Source organism: Anguilla anguilla, chromosome 14 (genome assembly GCF_013347855.1).
Source record: "Anguilla anguilla isolate fAngAng1 chromosome 14, fAngAng1.pri, whole genome shotgun sequence".
Lineage (NCBI taxonomy): Eukaryota > Metazoa > Chordata > Actinopteri > Anguilliformes > Anguillidae > Anguilla > Anguilla anguilla.
The window spans coordinates 16,398,975-16,422,556 of record NC_049214.1 but is presented as its reverse complement, the minus strand read 5'-3'; the positions used below and the strand labels follow the sequence as shown (position 1 = coordinate 16,422,556).

Sequence of the window (23,582 nt, the reverse complement as noted above, 5' to 3'; positions counted from 1 at the left end):
TTACAACCTCCTGAGCAGGGAGACTACATGGTCACATTTCAAAAAAAGGGGAAAATAATAAATGGAAAGGAGAAAATATGTAATACATTCCAGATATATCTGTAAACAATATATAATACATATATATAAATATATGTAATCAATATATAATACATATATATAAATATATGTAATCCATTCCAGTCCCTTCCACAAATTCTCTGTGGGACTGCATTCATCAGTAATGGCCAAAAATATAAAATGACTACCGATAAACAAATAAATAGAATGGAGGAAAATGACAGGAAATCTGTTTTTCTAAAATATTAGTTCAAAAAAGAACAATGTAGAAGTTCTATGAAACATGCTACTGAATCTTTCCCAGAAATAAAACAATTTTTTTCTATGCCTTACTTGATCAATGATTTCTCATGTTTCTCTGTATAAGCCTGCCAGAAAAAGACAGAGGATACCCATGTGTGAAGAACAAAGGGCTCCTGTAGTAGAACTAGTCTCTCCATCCCTGTCGAGAAGCCATTTGGAGCAGCGAGTGCTTTTTGCCCTGCAGCTGAGAACCACAGTGAATTAATATTTATAAAAAACACTCAAGCCCACCAGGTAAATGTAGAATCACGGTTGTCTCAATAGCTCTTAAAAGTGCATTAACTGAAGCAATTATTTAGAAAAATGCACACAGTTATGTAGGAATCCCCTAACCTTCACTTATGTCTCTGTGTTTGGATGGCATGTGCTTCAGAACAAAAGATGGGATTGACTGTTTGCAGTATTACACCACTTCATGCACCATGCAAGTGATGATCAATAGCTCATCCCTACATACTACGAGTTTATTCTCCTGTTTGTACTGCCTAACGCCAAGCAGCACACTCTTCGGATAAACATCAGGTCGTGAGACTACACATACTGTTGTACCAAATGGAGCCCCAATAATCACAGTTAGTGGATTTGCGCTTGTAGAAAAAAAAACCTTACAGGTCAAACCTTTAAGGCTGGGGATTGTGGCAACACATTTATTAAGCTAACAAGCTGTATTCCATGAAAAACTGCACTGCACTGTATGCTAAGGATTATGGGATACATGAAACACTCTGCATTATGGTCTTTCCCACTGAAAACAATGGCTGACATATTTTTCAATGAACAATTTTTTTTGCATTCATAAACATTATTTATGTGTGCCATCCTCCCATTGTTCTGTTTGAAGAAAACAAAAAACATACCATTCACATATTCCCCTTCATTTAATTAAATTCCTGTCTATTAATTTAGTGATAGCATCTTGTATTTATATGAAAGCATTAAAATTTATCTGAACAGATTGCTCTTTATCACTAACTTGGGGAAGAGAATATGGCTTTGCTGATCCTGGTGACAAATACCTTCAGAAATGATGGTTTGTACTGACACACACTCCTCTCAATTGCCATGTATACAAAAGCCTTTACAGTCACTGGCTGGTTTACACAGACTTTACTGAAGTGACTGCGTACCTGGTAAAAGAAAAAAGAAAATAAAAATCTACACGGAAGCAACAGAAAGTTCTGTGCACAGCATTAATGTTCTGTAATGCACATTATGTTCCTAGTCGTTTATTAACATGATTTGTTTTTGGAGTTGCAATACTTTCTGCTAGAATGCATTAATGAGCAGCTTGACACGTGCTGTGAATGCGCCTTGCTGACATTCTTGCTTCTCATTGTAAGGGAATGCAGTGCGTTTTGCTCTTGCAGTTTGCCCTTTCAAAAACAATACCAAAATTTGTACAGTATTCAGGTAGAGTTTGCTTACAGTATAAATCCTGAAAGTATTCTTATTAAAGTTTTATCAGGTCTTTTAAATTAAACTTTATTAATTGCATTCAGCCCATAGAAAACTAGCATATCTGAAGATGATAGTCCTCAATGAAGCTGTTTTATTGCTTTTTTGTCTTTCTGCATTATTATGCATTATCTATTATGCAGTATCTTTCAAAAAATAAAATTTGAATGTTTGAACATCAATCACCAAAATTCAGGAAGTGTGCCTGTTAATATCCTATATTTAAAAACATTAGTGATATACAAATACACACCAATATATACACTACACCCCTATACACAAAACATACAACAGCCTGTTCCTTTCTATCATTGCTAACAGACCAATATTTGTTATTTGACCACTTTTGAGCAGTTCCCTCCGCAGATACGGCTGTCCCATGTCCTAGAGTGAGCCAAACCTCTTTATACATTCTGTCGGTGACTTCACAGAGAGTCCCTGTGAACAGAACTGCAGGAAAACTCATGCTCCTCCTGCAGGAATACCTTGTGATTAGATAAGAGGAGAGCTCATTTAGGGTACACCCTGCAAAAAACACAAATTAGCCTCATTTGGTATCAGAACAGACTCTTTCTCCAGTGTGGGGAATCTAACAGAATCGTCATTTGAGCGAAACACAAATGTCACATTGATGGCCTTGAATATTTCAAAGCACTCACAGGAAAAGAGCAGCAGATGAGCATAGCTGTCAACTCATCTCACTTTTTACATGTGCATTTGCCCTTGTTTTCACCCTCACATGCATGCTTGTTGATTATAATCTAAATCGTAATCATAAACTACAGTGAATTAAATTAATAGAATTTACTGTATTCTCCAAAAATAAATGCAATATGCTCTGGCCTTTGTACTCATATTAAGGAAGAGGAAACTAAACACCCAAGCCAATAATCTGTGTAAAAACATCTCTTAAAGGGACAGTTCAACCAAAAATGAAATGTTTCCACTTACCCAACGTACTCTCTCTCCAGGTAGTTTCACTGACTTTCAAAGAGTTTTAGCTACATATCTGCTGTAGCTCACCCTGATACAATGGACCTAAATGGGTCCCTAGCTTTTGTGACCACAAAACACAAAATAATTTACATTGGAAAAACTCAACAACAATGTCTCTTTCCAAATATAATGCCATGGTTACTCATGGCCATCCACAGAACTTAATTTGTGCATAGTTTGATCAAAAACTCTTTTCTACAAAGTATGCGAATTGTGTATATCTACGCAAAGTCACAACCAAAACAGGCAAGTATTCTGGGGTGCAGTATGGAAGGTATATTTGCAGCAAAAGTCACAAGTATGATTTTTATGGTTTCAAAAATCTGTAAATGGGTTTCACAAATATGTAAACAGTTTCACATATGTTAATGGTTTCACAAATCTGTAAATGGGGTTTCACAAATACGTAAAAGGTTCCACAAATCTGTAAATAGAGTTTCACAAATATGTAAACAGTTTCACATAGGCTATATGTTAATGGTTTCACAATTTCATAATTAGGGTTTCACAAATCTGTAAATGGGGTTTCACAAATATTTAAATGGCTCACAAAGCAATGCATTTACACAAGTTGACAGAACTAAAAAATATCGACATATTAATATGTTTGTACTTCTGTTATAATTCACAGCATTTAGAAAGCCCATTTAAACTAAATAAATTTTCACTTGCATCGGTATTACAATTTAATAACAAACTTGCTACTACAGTCAGTTGACATTTGTGAAAGTCCATGTTGCAGTGTGGTAAACGTGTGGTTACTTTGATGCTCAGCTAACTCACGCTGCAGTGATAGACAATCAGGTGTGGGTTTAAGACACACTGTGGCCATTGATATTATCGCTCATTTATACATGACTAACCAGCAGCATGTCACCTCACAATCCATTTCCTTCTGTGGAAAACTGAGAAAGATTTGTAACTCTCTGTGCATCACCCAGCACAGATTTCACCCAGGCTTACATATTCTGTTCCCCCAGTTGCAGGCTCACTTCTTTTTGGCCTTGTCCATTTTACTGATCAATATCTATCCATATTGCTAACTAATGCATTTTTAGTACATCAGATAAAATGTCAAAATGCCTAGGTGAAAAAAATGCCTAGGTGAAAAATGGAAAAAATACCTAAACTCGAAAAAAAATGTCATTAAAAACATTTATTTTGCTCCTGACGGTGCATGGCCCCTTTTCCCAGTAATGATGGGCTGGAATGAACTGATGGTTCTTAAGATGCATCATCAGTGGTGTTAAAAGAGTTGTGTGTATACCAATGTGATCCACTGTAAAATCATGCTTGATTTGTGACCAGTCACTCAATTGTCATGGAAATGTCTCAGAACAATTCATGTTTGCTCAGTGTACAATCGCTTTGTTTATACCACAGCTAATGGCAGTTGGCAGGGAGGCTGGGCATGCGCTTTATAAATCTAAGAAAATAAATAAACCTCATCCTTCTTTTTAAATAATTCTCATTCATTCACATCATCTAAGACGGTTTGTTTCTTAAACCTTCCATTAATGGCAAACAGGGAAGGAGCCCAATTGCACAAGAGGAGCCTGTTATTTATGGATTCCTAATCCCATCATAATAGATATTCAGTTTTAGCTTTCATTTTTGCAAGTTATGATTTCAAGTTAGCAGCCACACTTGCTCACAATTACATATTTACTGGCTATGCCGGTTAAGCTCTGATGAGGGAGCAATGAATGTGTTGATGGGGAATTTGAATATCTGCCCTCTGTAACCAAGAAATATTCATTTGTCCAATGTGTCATCCATGTATGTTCCAAGAAACTAAATATGCTTTTATCTATAATGAATAGAGGTCAATAAACGTTCACAGAGACATAGGCATACCATACCATTGCACAACAAAATGAATGATGTGCAGTACTCATTTAGCGAATAGAATATTTATATCTAATGCACAAAGCTCAAATTAGTGATTGAGAATCAGATTTGCTGGCTCGGGTATACACATTTGTTGAGAGGTATAGTAGACAGTCTATGTTAAGAGTGACGTATTTTCTTAAAATTCTGCACTGTTTCAATATTACATGCAGAATTAATTCCACTGATTATAATTCTCCGTAAACATCTAGTTGATGTACATAATATATAAAACCTATACATATATGATTAACTGCACAGTACTACTGCCTTGTTAAATGCAATGGGGCTGCAGATAGAATTGACCAAGATAATAGATCTTTCTGTGTGACATGATGGATAAATGTGTAATCACAATTCAACAATTTCTTTCGAACTTATTTAACATTATTTCGGTATTTGGTAAAGCTGATTTATGATTTTGTGAACGAGGGCTCCACGGCGCTAAACAGGGCACAAGAAAATGTCAACATTCTGATTTAAATGCAACATTTTCTTTGCCTCTGGGCAAAATTCTGCATTTGCTTTGCCAGGAGTAAACTGGCTGATGTGGACTCTGTTGGGGCACAAGCTTGTTTGACACTGCACAGCAGGAGACAGGTGTTGCATTTGATCATGCATCACTCTCGATGAGTGCATTGTAATAATGGTTCCGGTTACACCTTTGCAAATAAAATAAAATAGCATAAATGCCACATGAGAATATCTGGAAAATAAAAAACAGAAAAAATCTGGCAGGCTAGTGAATGAAGGTTTGAGTCTGGCCAGCTCTCTCATCTAATTAGACTAAAGGGCAGAGAACCCATCCTTCATATTGGAATGTCTGTGGTTTTCAGACACAAACTAGAAAATAAATATATTTCTGCACTTTCTTTTTTTAACACATTCACAGTAAATGAATTTTTGCTGTTAGAATAGTGAGCGGCAGATTGATTTCTTATGTTTGCACACTGCAGTTCACTGCACCAGCCAGAGGACGTGGCACCCACTTCTCCAACAAACGACAGTAGCGGGAAACCGCAAACCTCCCCCGTGTAACCTTTGAGATCGCTTTTCCACCTCTTTTCCCCTAATCTGGGGCACTGGTGAGTAACAACCTTCAAAAATATGCAAGATCAGACCGCAGAACCAGATGGTGCTTCTCCAGCACAACACCGTCTCCATCTGAAGAACAGAAGAGTCGGAGCGCTGCATAAATGCTTTCATTAAGCACCTGCAAGCTCCTGGCCAGACAGCCAGTATGCAGCAGCACCTAAACAGACAGCATGCTTAATGATGACTTCTTAAGTGCCTTTCCACAAGCTCGACTAGAGCGTGGCTTCTCTGCCTCTCACAGCAATTTTTTTTTTTTTTTTTTGCTTTTTCAAGGCAAGTCTGAGCCACATTTGAAAATGGACGCCACTGGATATAACTGGCCACGGAGGTTTCAAGCACGCTGCGGGGGAAGCAGTGTAGGCCTGTAAATGGTGACTTTTCAGCAGGAAACATGAACAGCCACATAACCCTGTTACATATTGACCAAACATCCTGACTGTGATAATACATTTAAGATTAATGTTGATCCTTATAACCGCTTTTGTTGTACATTTCTTTCTGATAAAAAGTAACATCTTGGCTAACCTGCTGGTGAACTGCATGGCATGACTATCATTAATATATATTTAAAATCTATGTTGTCCCAATGACCTCCAGAGTCATTGGGACAACATAGCCATTTGAATTTCATTTGAATTTCACAGTTATTCTAACATTTCCTTTGAGAAAAAATGAACATTTTACATTAATCATCCCCAGTGCTTTAGTGTTACATTCTCCCTCTGTACTGTACATTTAAAAATGAGGTTCACTATAGTCCATGTATTAGAGGATGCTCTAGACACTGCAATTTCTCATTTGTTGCTGTCAGGGAGGAATTCTAGTATGCAGCTGGAGACTAAGCACTGCATGGTTTGCTGCAATTTAGCATGTAGGCGTATGATAACTTTGAGATGTAGTTATTAAGTGCTAACCACTGGATTACCTTGTGGAGGAAAGTTCCATTTTTGCAAGAAATGGACTAGTGTTAATCTAGAAAAGGAGAAACATTGCTACAGATGGAAAAACCTCATTTCCATACAAAGAAAAAAAGGCTGCAGTGGAACACTTCCCCTTTGCAAAATACAGATTAGGTATTGCAGTTTCATGCTCACACAAGAGGTTTACAGCAGCATTAGTAGGGATGGCAATTATGCATGCTTTTGTCATTTCACTGACTGAGAGGATACTGCAAGCATACTAGGAGTGACTAACATGACATAGCAGGGAGAAGGCTCAGTGGATGCCTCCCTTTGCCCGTGTGTGGTTATGATATCCATTTCACTCAATGAAATAAGCTTTCAGCGAACGGTAGTGGGGCAGATTAGTTGCACGCTGAAAGACAAACGTACGGCAAGAATGGCGTCTACCTCCGATTACCGAAACAAACAACAAGCACTGTCTGAACCATACATGGGATTCTTTTAAAAGTGAGCAAATAAATCAGAGTAATTTGAGACTGTCTCCACATGCCGCCTTTCAGAAAAATCCTTGCCACTCCATTTTTGAATGCAATTTTGAGAAATGGAAAACAGCAAGGCTGGCTTCAACGGATGGCACAAGCATCATTTAAATGGCATTCAATTCTTATTCATTCAATTCTTGCAGGCACACTTCACTGGAGGACTTATATGTGACCATGTTCATAAACAGCCCTTCACTGGAGGGTTTGCATTCGGTCCTGTTTCTGAGAAATGCAATTTGGAGAGAACTATGCAGCTCTTCAAAAAATTACCCCTATGATGAATTACCTGTGTAGTGAACATGCCCATACATAGCTTGCTTGTTCTTGTTTTCATTTGGTAGCAAATATATTCATGGATAATTGAGAAGGTAGATGGTATCCCTCTGATTTTCCCCAGAAAATCTGCTTTTAATAAAAATCAAGTTTATATTTCTGTGAGAGTCAAAGTGTTTTATTCTTTTCATTTATTACACTCATATAGCTTTTTTATTCTCTGTGGTAAATGTAGGTTGGTTATTTGGTTTGACATGTAAGGTGTGAGGACTGAAGAATATCAAATTTTATTACTTTGAGACTTGCCAACAAATTGTACCATCATTTTCCAAAATTATGTTTTTAGCCTGCAACTCAGTCATCACAAAAATGCTTACCAAAATCTGCAAGTCTTCAAAATCTTCAATATTTTCATGATTTTAAATTTAAAAATGAATAGCTCACATTCAGACCATTTCATAAAACCCTTCTTTTAATTCAAACGTAACTTTTCCTACAAGCTGCAATTAACAATAGAGTCTGAGAAATTGAATTTTGAGGCATTATGAATAATTTATCCTCTGTTAATATATTAGTAGTGCGTTTGTCATAAGTGTTTATAGGCAACTCAAGGAGACATCACTGAATTTTTGGTCAATTTGATTGGTCACATTTCTTCTACGCTGATGATGTTTATCTACTCGCTTACCGTGTACAATACATAACCATCAGCTTTGGAGTGTCAAGCTAATGAATACAGTCTCTGCTTGCTCTGCCCCCACATGGGTGACACTGATTCTGTGAAATTGTTTCCCGTCACAATGCACTCCGCCAATCACAGCTTTTAATCATTCCTTTGGATTTAGACTAGCAATAAACTCCATGAGTGACTGACACCAAAACACTGAGGCTGCTGTTTGTTTGACGGCCGTTTTTCAGGTAGACGACATCAGTGGACAAGCTGAAGTGCCTTAATGGGTCTCATCGTGCAGTGAATCAGAAACACAGGCAGATGTGACAGACTACTTGGACGTACCAGCAGTCAAGACTGTGTTATAATGAGTGATTCCCTAGAGGTAAAAATCTGACACGGGAATAAAGGATAGGGACATGACCATCATTACTTTTTATTTGATTTTAGTTGATGACCAGTGTCAGTTTTCACAGTAATCTGCTTTAAAGAATGCAAAGCACTAATGAATTTGACCTCATTTAAAGGATAATAGCTATCAATAGCCATAGCAAGCTTAAGCCCATACATATCTTTCTGTGAGAAATAATCCTAAAACCATTGTTCAAAAATGTTTTGGAACAAGAACAAAAAATCCAGTTTGAAGGCAGCTTTCTTAACCAAATATGAACCCTATGTGGCCTTGGTATTTGATCCGATACTGTGTAGCTTAGTGAATGTCAGAGGCAGAGGCGGAGCTAGCCTGTACGTATGGGTGCAAGGCATGATGAGGTGATTTCAGTGTACAGAAATAACAGGTAGCCAAAGTACTGTAAGTGCTTAGATAAACAGCCTCAGAGCGTTGAACAGAGTGCCATTCTTAGAACAACGCAAAGGAAAAGTGAGTCCATTTTACAGATATATTGTTACAATATATTTCAATGTCAACTCTGATTAAAAATACAATTGTTTTTTTTTAAATACAGGTGATGCACAATATTACTTGTCAACATTGATTAAACAATGTTTTTCCAAGAATTAGGCCTAAGTTAGCCTATAAGTTATTAATGTCTATGTTTGAGTACTCAGGGGGCTGCACATATGGGTATGCTGCACCCACAATACCCCCACTAATTCTGCTTCTGGTCAGAGGGTAAGAAGTCATCCTCCCACTGACTTCATCCTTGCATAAGTTATACAATAATATTCATGGACCCCACAAACTGCATCAAAGCTACCAGCAAGCATTTTTCTCACCCAAGTCAATTAAAACAGCCATTAACCTTGAAACTCCTGATTACATCTACTTCATAATGATGCCATTATCCCTTTCTGTTAACTAAACTGCACTCATTAGTGTTTAAAATATGACATATCATAGGTTAGTAAATGCAGCATCCAATTTAGAATCTTGAGAGAACATGCTATATGATTTGGGAGACGCAGCTCAATCAAGGACCCTGACTGCATTACCGCGGTGACAGAAGGGGAGGTGGTATTACAACGTGTAGCACTGGTGAAGCTGATAATAATGCACAAATGTCCAGTGAAATTTCTGGGTTAAACACTTGGCCCCTGCATGAATTGTATCTTTACTCTGTCCGTCCTCTTCACTGGTTTTATTTTGCTAATAGACAAAGCTCTGGGCCAGAAATGACAGGGGTGCATTAAGTGGGAAAGTATACCTGGGCCATATGCTCAGAAGGTCCCACTGCTGCTAAGAGGCAAGTGGTGAGTATTTTAAATTGAGACCAGCACTGTTTAAGAGTTATGTTTCTTTGAAATATCCTTTCAGATAAGAGAACAGTGTTTTGTTTGAGGGCAAAGCATGATGAGATTCTTAATGCGTACTTCCCTTACTTCAGTAATAGTCCATTAATAGTAATTAATTGAAATATGTAGTATTTAGCACGGCTGCAGACAATGGACCAGGTAAATTACTGCACTAGCTAACATTTACTATGCTGATTTCCAGTACTGAGCTCTCCTTCAGCAAGTTGTCCTTAATCGCATATAATTTTCACATACAGTTCATTTATTAAGCAGCCTCCCCAAATAGACCTACGTTCACCCAAAAAGATTTTTCAGTATTTAGTTGCTTATTTCTGAAAACAACACACTACATTTTTGAATTCATAATTTTTTTCTTTCAGTGTGTGAACGTGAGCATAATGTGGAGCACATACACAGCACAGCTGCCAGTAATGAGAACTCCGTCTAACCTGTTAATAGTTACCATACGATTCAATAAACAGTACAAACAATCCTCAGGAGGTTAAAGTGCAGATTCTCAGCTTTTATTAAAGGGGGCCATTTTTATACATTTTGGTTTCACAGAGTAGAAATTACAACACTTTTTATCCATTGCACTGTACTGTTTTGAACAAATGGCTTCACATGTGTTTCTAATTAGTCAGGTGTGTTAAATTGCTTCCTTGGTGCAGGTTTAAGGAAGCATTCAGTATCAAGTCATGACTGAAAGCTTCTGATTACTTTTGAAATCTGTTTTTGGCATCTGTCAACATGAGGAGCAGAGTTGCACCAATGAAAGTCAAGGAAGCCATTATAAGGCTGATAAATCATAGAAACAGTCAGAGACATAAGCCAAACCTAAGGCCAAAATAAACTGTTTGGAACATCATTAAGAAGAAAAACAGATCAGAAATACTTTTCAGGAGGCAGGTGTGGACGTTTCAGAGACTACTGTCCTCAGACCACTTCACAGAACTAGAGAGGTTACATTTCAAGATGCAAATTACGAGTTAGCTGCAAAAACAGGAGAGCCAGGTTAGAATTGGCTAAGAAGTACATAAAAGAGCCTGCAAAGATCTGTAAAAAGATCTTGTGGACAGATGAGACCAAGATTCACTTTAGAGTGATGGCAAGAGCAAAGTGTGCTGGGCAAAAGCAACTGCCCAAGATCCAAAGCAACCCCCCTCACCTGTGAAACACGGTAGAGGAAATGTTATGGCTTGGGCATGAATGGCTGCCACAGGTACTGTCTCACTTGTGTTCATTGATGATATAACTGCTGATAGCAGCAGCAGAATGAATTCTGAAATGTGCAGAAGCATCTTATCTGCTCAAGTTCAAGGCCTCTAAACTCACTGGATGGGGCTGCATCCTTCAGCATGACAATGATTCCAAACACACTGATAATGCAACAAAGTCAAAAACTGGAAAATTCTTGACTGGCTAAGTCATTCACTTGAACATGCATTTCATATGCTGTGCTGAAGCAACCACTCACAGTCGTGCAGGGCTCTCTCTCTTTGTAATAAAATTCTAATGAAACATGCCATTTACCATTAGAAAGCATGTACTGTCCTTTACAGAACAGTACACGTTGCCATTCAAAACAGAATTAACTGAAAGGAGTAAATAGCAAATGAGGTTTAGCGTGTGGCCATTGTAAATACCTACCTCTACTTTCTATTTGTGTGTAAACTTCTCAAATGGATTGTTCAAGATAATAAATGACCACTGAATCTTTTAAGGAAAATATTTACATTTAAAACCAATGGCAAGATTGTCTATTTATTCCATATTAAGTTGCAGTTATTGATAGTAGAATGATGTGGTATAATTCCACAAAACTTCCTCTTATTTCGCTATTCAGTGAGCAGTGTGTTTCACTGCTGTATTGGCATATCATTGAGCTATTGTTGGGTCTATCTTATTGCTATGATAGAGTACAGTTTTTTGGGGGTGAAAGAATATTTCTATGAACTCCCAGATAGACACTATTGTCCAGTGTGTAATGCTTGCAGGGTGTAGTTGCACATGAGACTGCAAGGAGGGGTTGCTTGTTAAATGGACGACCTATGCAGGTGGCACTTAGAAACTTGGTATTTGGCATAGTGTTCCTGTATTGTCTACTGATAAAGCGAAAAACAGTTTGTTGTCTCCACTCATAGTTTGGGTGCAGAAACACTGAATGTCTAAGTTGAGCAATTTCAGGACACCAGCGTCCTAGCCACTAGGGGACTCCCACGAAGGGGTTACATTACATTACCGGAATTTAGGTGTAATAAGCGGATAAGCGACTTACAATACACAACTTTTAAAATGAATTTATGTATACAGCTGGACATATACTGAAGCAATGCAGGTTAAGTATCTTGCTCAAGAGTACCACGGCATTGCCATACCCAGGAATCTAACTTATGACCTTTAGGTTACAAGACCAGTTCCTTGCCCATTATACTACACTGTCCCCCTATACTGGGTTAAACGTGTAGGTTTGACAGTTGTGAATTTAACTCGTTCTAATATAGTGATGTACATCACTATAACTGCTGCAGTAATGCAAAACTGCCATACTTCCTGTGTAATCAAATTTGCCAAAGCAGGTGTTTACTATCAGTATTTACTACTGGAGGCGTTTACATTTACTATCATCCAAATTTTTTGCAGCTGTTGTTTATTTATTACCGCACTTATGTACGATGCATAATATCTGTTGTCCATGTGTCCATATACTGTAGCTATGTAATTGTCCTCAGGGGACAATTTAATTTATATTGAACTGAATTACAGGACTTAGTCACATAAACCAGTGGTATTTTTGCTTTTTAAAGTTAGGAGTGATTGTAAATTTGGAGTAAAGATTGGAGGATCCTGAATCTGATCAGGGTCAGGCTGGAAGCCTTTGCATCCAGGGCAAGAAAGTCCTTGTACCTGAACCAATCATCTTTATCACTTGACCAGTTATCGAACACTTCATATATTGAGCAATTTATATGGTTTTGTCAATCACTTATACATCCATTATATGATGTCTATAAGGTCACAACAAAGCAGGCATAAAAAGAACCCTTTAACCCTTTCGTTCACCCCCTTCTAGTGGCCAGGATACCGGCATCATGAGATTGCTCAACTCAGACATTCATGACTCCTGCAACCATTCTATGAGTGGAAACAACAGAGTTTGTGTTCTAGCTGTATTAGTACATGATACTAGTATAAATTAGTATACATGATACTATTATAAATAGCAACATTTGTGAAACACGAAAGAGAAATGTCATCCCTGGGCATGCAACAAAAGATTACATACTGTAGAGTACAGAAAGAAATGGTGTTTAATTGAAGCAGAGAAGTGTATGATTACATATTTAGGTTTGTTTACCAAAGTGTGTGAAACTGCTTTTTCATTATGCCATTTGTTCCTATTCTAATTTCTAATGGGACTCTGGTAAAAAATGGACAAATTTAAATGCTTTATAATGGACAAAAAGCATTTTATTCATTTTTGGAAAGGTTTTGGATACGTGTTCAGCCCCCTAGATATCCAGCCACTTATACTGATGAATTTCATGAGTCAAAACATTTGATTTGTAGTGAAATATTATTTTATGATTTACAGAAATGTACAATTTAGCTTTTTTGGAAAGGTTCGTAGACAGGGACACCAGGGTGCACTGCTTACATTTTGCTTGCACACTTGTGGTCAAGGGAGTTATCATCCAAGAAATTTCATTGCAAACTAAAAAGAACAACTTTTTTGCATTTCACATTTTCTGTATTTGTGGCACTTCATTTATACCTAAATTATGACCATAAACTGAACTATTGCAGTACTGTAACGGGTAAAAGTACAAGCAAAGTAATTTTCCTAATATCCGTGATGCTCACATCCAGAGTTATAAAGCCTTAAATCGAACACTACTTAAATATGAGAGGACAGGCCAGAATTAGCATCTCTCTGAAAGAGTTAAATGCATACGGAATACGGAGTTGCTGCTGGAAGTGGTGTTGGTGGGCCAGCAGGGGGCAATCTTCCCTCTGGTGCAAATAAACCCCAATGCCCCAGTGCAGTGACGGGGACACTGTGCTGTAGGAGATGCCGTCTTTCGGATGAGACGTTAAACCGAGGTCCTGACTCTCTGTGGTCATTAAAGATCCCATGACACTTATCACTAAGAGTAGGGGGTTCCCCGTTGTCCTGGTCAAAATCCCAGATCTGGCCTTCGCAAACTTGCCACTAAAAATCATCCCCAGATTTAATTGGCTAAATAAATGTCTCTCTCCCTCTCCACCTTTGCTAATGTGTGGTGAGCGTTCTGGCGCAAAATGGCTGCCGTGCATCACCCAGGTGGGTGCTAGACATTGGTGGTGGGTGAGGTGAGTTCCCCTTCACTGTAAAGCACTTTGAGCATCTGGAAAAGTGCTATATAAATGTAATTAATAATAATAATAATAATAATAATAATAGTAATAATACTACAATATGCAACTTCCATCCACTATAAGCTTTCTAACACCCCCCCAAAGGCTGAAAAAGGCTTTCTATAGAAATATTGAACTGAGTATGATTTAGCTGTGCCAGAACCCCAATGAAATTCTGTTTTGCAGATACAGATGCTACAGTATGGTGCCTTCTGTTCTCTATACATTGTATGAATTGTGGACACTGCATAACACCATGAGTTAGAAGAAAGAAGACTCATGAACATCTCATGCATTGCTGCCTTTATCTTTTTGAAAGGGCTGGGTGACAAACCTTAAGGATAATTATATTTTTATTGTCTTTTATCCAGTAATGCTGCCAGATGATTGATGATCAATACTGTGCCCCAAAATTTTGGAAATGTATTATTATGTTTTATTAAGTAAGGAGGACCAAACTTTTACTTGGGCCTTGGAAACTTCGTATCTAAAATATAGTAAAAACCTTGTAAAAGTTTTCAGGCATTAATTATCCCTGATCTAGGTCAACATAATACATTTTAAGAAGCCTGATTGAACTTCAGTCTTTGAAAGACCATTATTATGTCTGAACCTTCAGACCTAAGATTCATTATGTTTTTCTGACACCTGTCATACATTAATAGTTCTGCTGAGAAGCTCCCCCTCAGCTCTTTTACACCAGATAGCATGAAAGAACTGACATTAATTACATCACTATGCATTATTATTTATTTTTAATTAACAGAGTCTCTTCATTGTTCCAACAAGAATTGGAATCTACTACAGGTAAAAATCAATTACATTTAAATGAAATGATCCTATTTCAGACAGCCAGCAAAAGAATAAGAAGGAGAAGGAATATTGTCTATTGCCAGAGGTAATAATTTGAATTGGAATTTCAACAAATCTTGTATTGAATTCAAAAAGTTAAAGGAAATTTTATGAAATTACAACAATTTGGGGAATGGTTCTTTGCCAAGAATTTATAAAGCTGAAGTTTACCTCACAAAAGAAATACATTTTAAAATATGAATGGAGGATAAAGTTTCAGTGGTAAAAAGGGTCTAAAGAAATGTGGAAACCTGATCAATTACTGCACTCAGTTAGGCACATATATTTAGCATTTTTTAATATATTCACCACTGGCTCCAGCAGTCACAAACCAACCACTTGAGACCTTTGATTTGATGGACAGTCAGCACTGGATTTATCTCCCTTTATCTTTGATAGGAGAGCCTGGCCAACTCCTGGAATGCATTTATGTGCTCTGTGCATTGGGAGTCGATGCTTTCTTCTCAGTGCCTGAGGACATCTACAGGGTGTCCTGTTATTCATGCAATATTTCACTAAGCTTGAGCTGGCTAGGATTATCAAACTGCCATTGGACACAGGTGCACAGTTCACAATAACACGGGCCAATCTGAGGTTCAAGGGAAGGAGGAAACTAAGAATGAACACACAAGCAACTATTTTCAGGAACCTTCTACAGCTCAGGGCCTTCCTCAAAAACAATAAATGCATATTTATGCCTGCAATGTAACATTGATCTCACAACAATAAATTGCCTTTCAACACTCCTCTGCTTCAGAAAGAAGAGTGATCTCCCATGCTGTGCTGCTCCCCTCCCCCAATTCTCTCTCATACGCATTCCGTAAGCTGGATGGTTATGAAATAAAGGAACACAGTAGGCACCCACTGATGGAGAGTTGTGCCCCCCTTTCTCCACAGCCCTCACCATGATCTTGGGGTGCTTATTTACATTATTTATTCACACATTCATTTAATCATTCATAGGTAAATTCACCACAAATTCCTAGATTATAAGAAACTGTTTGCTGTAATTAGAATTTCTTGAATTCTTGTCTTGTTAAGTTTTAGCAGACTTTTCCCCATTAGCATCTTTAAAATAGAGTAAGCACAATATTTATACACCTATCCGAATTCACAGGATCTGACCATTATGATTTTTTCTGAAGTAACACAATTGAAGGACAAATATGGAGTATGTCTAAATATTTGCATATTAATATCCCATAGAATTAAATTGCATACTTAAACTACAGCAGCAAACACATTGTTGGTCACATGTTTAATATCATCTTTTGTTTCTACTACTGAATGATTCAACCATTAATGCCAAATAATTTATGTCTCCGTTAACTCAAAGAGGGATACATTTGTACGGAAAATCCGCTCTCTTAAACATCTAACATGTTTGTTGTGTTGTCCTGTTGCATCGATGGCAACTAACAACTGACACTGGCAGGTTTACACACGGCTTTTAAATAGACTGTTTTGCAGTGCCACAAGGTAACACAACTACCACAAGGTCATCCATCCTCATGGCAAGTGGTAATTTGCAATCATTTTTGTGAATCGGACAGTTTGGCACAGAAATGTACATAGATTACACAATTTAAATATGCATGACCCAGATGGTGCACACTTTCGCAATTTCCCTGGTAGGGCAGTTGCTTTATGAATCATATGTAATTTTTTATGCTACTTTTGACAGTTTAATGGGTGCAAAAGCATTACAGTACATTTGTGGATTGCCCCCTCAGTTGAAGACCAATCTGTGCATGTACAGTCACCGCTGTCAGCAGGACATCTGAGGCCTAGACTCTGGATGTAGTGACAGGAAAAACATTGATACTCCAACTAGCACAGCCTGTCCCATCCCAACAAGTTGGGTATTGATGGCAGACCATCAGTCAGCCCCTGCCCCAGTCCCCAAGGGATATTATATAGAAACCTTGTGATTAGAAGGTGGATCAAACTTTTAATTTAATGTGAACAATAAAGGAAGACCTCAAGTAAGTCTGTCTATGTTGACCACAGAAGGTGTGAACACCGTCTACAGAGAAAATTGTTAGCACTACACTGGCCCTTTGAGAAATCAGGGATTCATCCAACCAGAAAATACTCTAAGTATGGTTCTCCAGTCTCCACCCTGATAACTCTTAGCTCAGAAGGGGCATTAGCTAGACAAGGTTATCAACAGCGCTGCAAACAAATTGCAGCCATTATTTTGAGCACCATCAGTCATTTAAAGCAGAAATAGTTGCTATGGCTTGAACTGGTCCTCACCAATCATAAGCATTGTTGGGAATCGTTGAGGACAATGTCCACAAATTTCCCACAAATCACACAAGTTGCTCAAATTTGTATGCATGACAGGTGTGTTTTTGGGTCATCCTGTGACCAGTGACTAACTTCTCCATCTACAAATAAATATTATGCCAACAAAGAATAAAAAAGGTTTCCCAAAAACATTTATGGTAATATTATATTATTCATAAAAATGTTCAAAGCCTGCAGGGGATGTCAATGTACATTAAATATCTATCACAGAGGCCACATGAATAATAAGAGCACATGTACTAAACAGTTAGTAATCAAACTGAATATTTATAGTAAAATATATTACAGTAAATGTCTTTGCAAATTAAAGAGAAATTAAGTACTTATACCGCTGCCGTTAATGTCCATACCTGGGAAACATTCAAAGATTAAACCCTTCATAGAGCTGTGTATTATTTGAGTGATTCAGGTAGGTACCTTGTTCAAGATTACAACAGCAGAGTTCAGCAAGGATGTGAATTGAAAAGGGATCACTCATTCCTGCATCTACTCCAATGAATGCAGCTCCAACTTCTATGATTCATGTCTGTGCATCTGTACGTGTGCCATGATCCATGCTGTACTAATATATGCGTGTGCGCATGTGTGCGTTGGTGGGTGTGTGCGTGTGTGCCTACAACAAAGAATCTATGAGTGTGAACCAGGATTCATCCTCTAATCTCTGGTTCTCATGAAGGAACTGGGATGGGTGAGCCCCCTGGTGTTGGTCAGAGGCGCCATTTCCAGGACATGAACCTCTGTCTGCAGCTTCCATATTTTGACTCCCACACTCACTACCACTCTGAATGAGGGGATGCAGTTCATGGAAATATGTCCTTCTGCTACCCCATATTTATCTCTCAGAATCTCCTCCAAAGTGATGATTTGGCATTCAAAGCAGGGTGCTTCTGTGTGTGGGAGTGAATATGTGAAGGAGGCACATGCAAGTGTGCGTTCTGAAATTTGACACAATGATACGAACACAGCTGATGTTGAGAGTAACGTGCTGCCTGTCTGCTCATCTCCCTGCTCCCATGCAGTGGCACACACCAGCCGCAGCAGAGAAAAGAGGATGGGAGTGGGGAAGGGTTGGAAAGGAGTCTGCCTTCTCCCTGTGGACAGATTAGGGGAGGCTATCTGACAGCTCCATGCTCTCTACCTGCACTATAACAAGTTCTAACTGAACCCTTTTTTAGGATCACAAGTACTACCCCTTATTGGATGAGAACCAGCCGTTCCTACCAATTAGACTCAACTGGGAAATCGAGCCACTGCGAGTGGCACAAATAAAGGATTACCCAACACATCCGTCATGGGGCTGAACGTGAGATTCTGTGAACTACATGTGTATGTGGGCTGTGTGTCAATATTGCTGCTTCCATCAATCACAATCATGCATGCAATGTCGAATGTATTTAGAAATATATATTTAGGGCAGAAAACAAATGTTTCACATCACGAAGTCAGCCACAGAAAAATAAATCAATTACTTCCACTTTATTATATTGTAATGGTTTTGACATGTTTTACACCAGTTCTTGAGAGGAGAAGTCTGGTGGCTGAAAGTGTCAATGATTTACCCATTACATGTCACCTTTCCTTTAATTTTTGACAAAATATCTGCAAGAGGACTATGGATAAACGGAAACACCCTTTTGCTTTTTCATTTGATCTCACATAAAATGCAGAATTATTATCTATGAGAGAGCACAACGTGAACTCAACTCCAGAGAATGTGTGTGTTTTTTTAGTGCATGCACCTATACATCTGTGTTTTTGTGTATGCATGCAAGTGTGTGTGTGTGTGTGTGTGTCCTGCTGCACCCTCCAGTTCAGTCACGACATTGCATTCTGCTTAGGTATATGCTTCTCAGTTCATTCCATTGATTAACAGTAGTCAAAATGAAAGTGCAGTCCCTTGGGGCTCTTTTGTATAAGTCTTCATTAAGAAAACTCTTAAATTGCAATCAGGTGATTCATGCTTAAAAACCATTCTACTGCCATGTAAAACCACATACTACCTGGCTGTGTTTCATGCTATTTTTAAAGAAGAAGCTCTGCCCGCTTATAAAGAAAATTTTCTTGCTATGGTGCAGGCAATAAAACCTAGAATTGCTGTCAGCATATCAAGTAAGAACAACGGCTATTTCAGAACTATCAGAAGAATAAAAATGATCAAAGCATGGTATGAAGACTTTATGGAAAATAATGCATTATCTTTAAACAGAGCAATAACACATTTGACAGTCATTTAAAATAAACAAATTTTGGAAATTGCTTATATATTCCACATCAGTCGTAAACCAACCAAATTTGAAAAAAGAGACATCACACAAATACAGAGCTGAGGACACTGTTGTTTTATCACCATATCAATTTTTGAAAAAACAACTCAATTAAAAATCACTGTTAACAGCACCACATGCTAAATAAATCTTCACCATGTCAAAATAAACACGATGTACAGCCCCTCATCCTATACCTTTACCTCACAGTAGCAGCCATAAGCCTGTGACCAAATTTGCACACAGCCAACCAGATTGCCCTATATTCCTCCTTTACAAATATCCAAAATGCCTGCAGTTTGATCATTTCGCACATTAAAAATGTCTGTATTTTCTGTAATGCGTGTGTGTGTTTGTGTGTGCGTGAGAGAGAGTGACAACGAGTGTGTGTTTGTGTGTGAGTCCGTCTAATTTGAAATCTCAGTTTTACAATTACAGAATTAAACATACAACAAATGTTTGACATTTCTCTTCAGATCCATTTTCACTCACTACATTTAATCTTACAAGGACTAAGGCTAACTTTCTGTGTTCCACTCAGTTGTTCGTTTTGTGGAAGAGGGTTTGCTATTATTAAGACAAATCTGGTACTATGAAGGCATTTGAAAACAGTCCCTCTAATCTCAAATAATTAAACCGTCAATGTTGACTAATATTGCATTAATATTTTAAGGGGCAATAATTAATTTGAATACGTTCTGCATATTTCAAATGCCAGAAACTCTGTCAACACCTTTCAGCAGAAAAACTTCAATTAAATTTGTTATTCACCACAATTGGTTTTGATTAACAATTGACAAATTATGTGACTACATTTCCAAGTAAACGACAAACCTTAATTTATATGAACATAAAACCGTTTGTAAGGAGTCGCAGTATGCTCCTAGCTATGAAAAAAATATGACTGATTCATCGTTCCTTCGGACAGAGCAAACATATACGCACCGAAACACTGCGCGCAGCTGGGTATCAGCGGCATTTTATTTAAGGGTATCCAGCTACGACTATGAACCATCACGCGACTACATGAGTAACACACGCTGAATCCTCTCCGGCTAAAATACAGTCGTGTACGCATGTTAGTATACCACTCAAGCCGCCTTCTCTTCCATACCTCGAACAATGCAGCTAAGCAGGATCTTTAAGTTAAGTTATAAAAATGGACGCGTGCGAAAAAAAGTATAATACGCGTGCCAAAACCCCAAAGAGCTCAAGCTCATGTTCGCACAAAATACATGTCTAAAAGCGGTTTAACAAAGATCAAAGGCTGCTGCAGCCTCCGAATAACAAAAGCACCTGAATAAGCCTATGCTAAAGAACATAGGTGGTGTTGCTAAGCGGTTGAAGCCTACCTGGGATTTGTGTCGTTGTCCATCTTCGAGTTCCGAAACGCTGTTCATGGTTCCCCATCGATCATTTACCATTCTCTGGAAACCTTTTTTTTTTTAAATCGCCTGTTGGTGCCACAGGCAAGGGAAAGAGTCTTTTACTTTCCCTCCTTTAAAGTTACTCCATAGATAGAGAAAAACGTTAACATTCGGAAGCTAAAGTATTCTCGCACAAGCGGGTTTCTTCTACTAGTCAAGGTCCGACGGGAAGGCTAGTATTACATACATTGTGATCTCATACGTAGTTATACCACTTCTGATGCAATTTTGATCGAATGTTCCTTGTATTTTTTCCCCAAAAAATGCAACTTAAATAAATCTACATTCTCCTTGTTTTATCTTCTGTAACTAAAAGTCCAAAAACAAAAGCGCATGTGAACGATTGGTTCTTTAAAATGACGCGAAATGCAATCCCAAACACGGTTGCAGTACAGATCTTTCTTAAGGTTTCTCCAAATAAAATAAATATAAAAATCCACCGAGTCACTCAGTAATTAAATTCCAGTGTCCTCTTCCTCAAAGCCACTCGCTGAAAGAAGTTCAATGCACAGACTTTGCTCGATTATTAGGCTATGCTTTTACTTAATCCCTTAGCCCCGTTGTAAAAAGCATACACCTACAGCAAACCTACGCAGCGTCCTTGATTCCCGGATACGGACAGGAAGGCTCCAGCACCGTAGCAAAGGGACGCAGACTCCTCTCGCTTGCCCTAGTTAGAAGCTGATCTGCATGGAGAAGGTATTTCACACAGATGCTTTCGACAAGAGCACTGCAATAGCAGATTAACAGGATCCAATTGCGTGCTGAGCCACGCTTCGTGCCTCCGAAGCTGTCAATCAGCGAGTCCAAGTGCGCGCGTGCTTGCCCCCAGACCTGCCACTGCTGCCTCTCCGGCGCGAGTGTCTGCTGCGGCAGCCCGAACAAATGCATTCAACGATCCAAGAGACCAGGCGTATGGGTGCCTATACATACCAATAGGTTCTTAGGCGCGGAACAGGATCTCCCGGAGCAATCTGTCTAAAAGTATGTACCTCCAAAAAAACTAAAATAAATAAATAAAAAATAAATATGCCGCTTAAGGATTGAAGAAACGCGGTCTGAAAGCCAGTAGCCGAATTGTACGTGGCTTACATTATTGATTGATCTTCTGTAATTGATAGTCTGAGCAGTTTGTGATAAACGTACCATGGAATGCATGATATCTAATCTATTTCATTACTGGCAGCTGTTCAACCTGAGAATCAAGTATCAAATAGGATTTTGCTGTAGTTAGTCGTAAAGGTATTCTACATGTATAAAAACCCAGTGATTTATGATTTAAGAATATCATGTGGAATCAATCTCAGACTGTTCATGTAGAATTCAGAATCAAGCTCCCTATTTTACCAGAGGAATTGAACCCAGATATCACTTATGAATATAGAATATATAGGAATAAAATCAAGATATTGCAGCAAGTACAAAATTATGTCTGCATATTGCTCTGCAATATATTAAAAATACATTTCTATGCAATATGTTTATCATTTTCAGTTTAAGTCAAGACATTTACAATATATTGCACATATGTAGAACATATTTGCTATATATTCCATTCCTGTAATGGACAGCAAAAATCATACTATTTTGTTTGAAAAAAAACTTAAACTGCACTGAATCTGTCATGTTGTGAACAAATGCATTCCAGCCTCTTTATTACAACAATACTGTTATAGTTCACTCATATCCTCGATCAGACAAATTGAGTAGAAATAGTGACTAATCAATGAGAAATAACTTGAAATACAACCTTTCATGATGTGAAACAATTCAGTGTAACATTTATAATAAATCATAACGCAATTGTTAATACATTTTTTAATTAATTTAACCAGTTACAGGATGAAACACACTGTGTAGGACGACAGAAAAAGAAAACAGGTTTGGGTAGCTAGCTTTAGATTAGTGGTAATGGAACAGGCTTAAGCTAGCTACTGCTAGCACAGCACCAGCAGGTTATATTCTTCTCTAACATGCCTGGAAGCATGAATAATTTTGTAATGGATATAAGTCTGCAGTAGTCAAACTGCATTCGAATCTGGAAATAAAATACCTAAATTATACAGGATAGTGGGATTTTCCGACTGGTGGATTCACCCCTAAGCTAACGTTAGCTAGCTAGCCCACATGAGCTGAGGGAAGTGGATTGGTATCTTCGTCTCCATTCTTAAGTTACTACTTTGTTAAATAAAATGTTGTTTTTGCCACCAGATTTTGATTTAGTCACAGTCTTTTGACTAAAATGCATTTTAGTTTTAGTCATATTTTAGTCATGCCTTCTTCATACATTTTAGCCCTTTTTTGCCACATTTAATGACCTGCCTCCAGTTAATGGCACGAGTACAAAATACTTCATAACATACTCCGTGTTTGTGACAACACATGAGTTG

The 23,582-nt window shown here is 38.1% G+C and overlaps 1 protein-coding gene across 2 annotated transcripts in view; it reads right to left on the bottom strand.

Moving 5' to 3' along the window:
- Positions 1-22,052, bottom strand: part of fibcd1 (fibrinogen C domain containing 1) — a 109,470-nt gene extending 87,418 nt beyond the window's left edge. Inside the window, exon 1 of one of the 2 annotated variants that reach the window (XM_035392415.1) lies at positions 21,118-22,052. In XM_035392415.1, the coding sequence (XP_035248306.1) occupies positions 21,118-21,189 (72 nt within the window). In that variant the 5' untranslated portion in view covers positions 21,190-22,052. The remainder of the gene's footprint in view (positions 1-21,117) is intronic. The other variant, XM_035392416.1, reaches the window with a different exon arrangement.
- Positions 22,053-23,582: the final 1,530 nt, after the last annotated feature.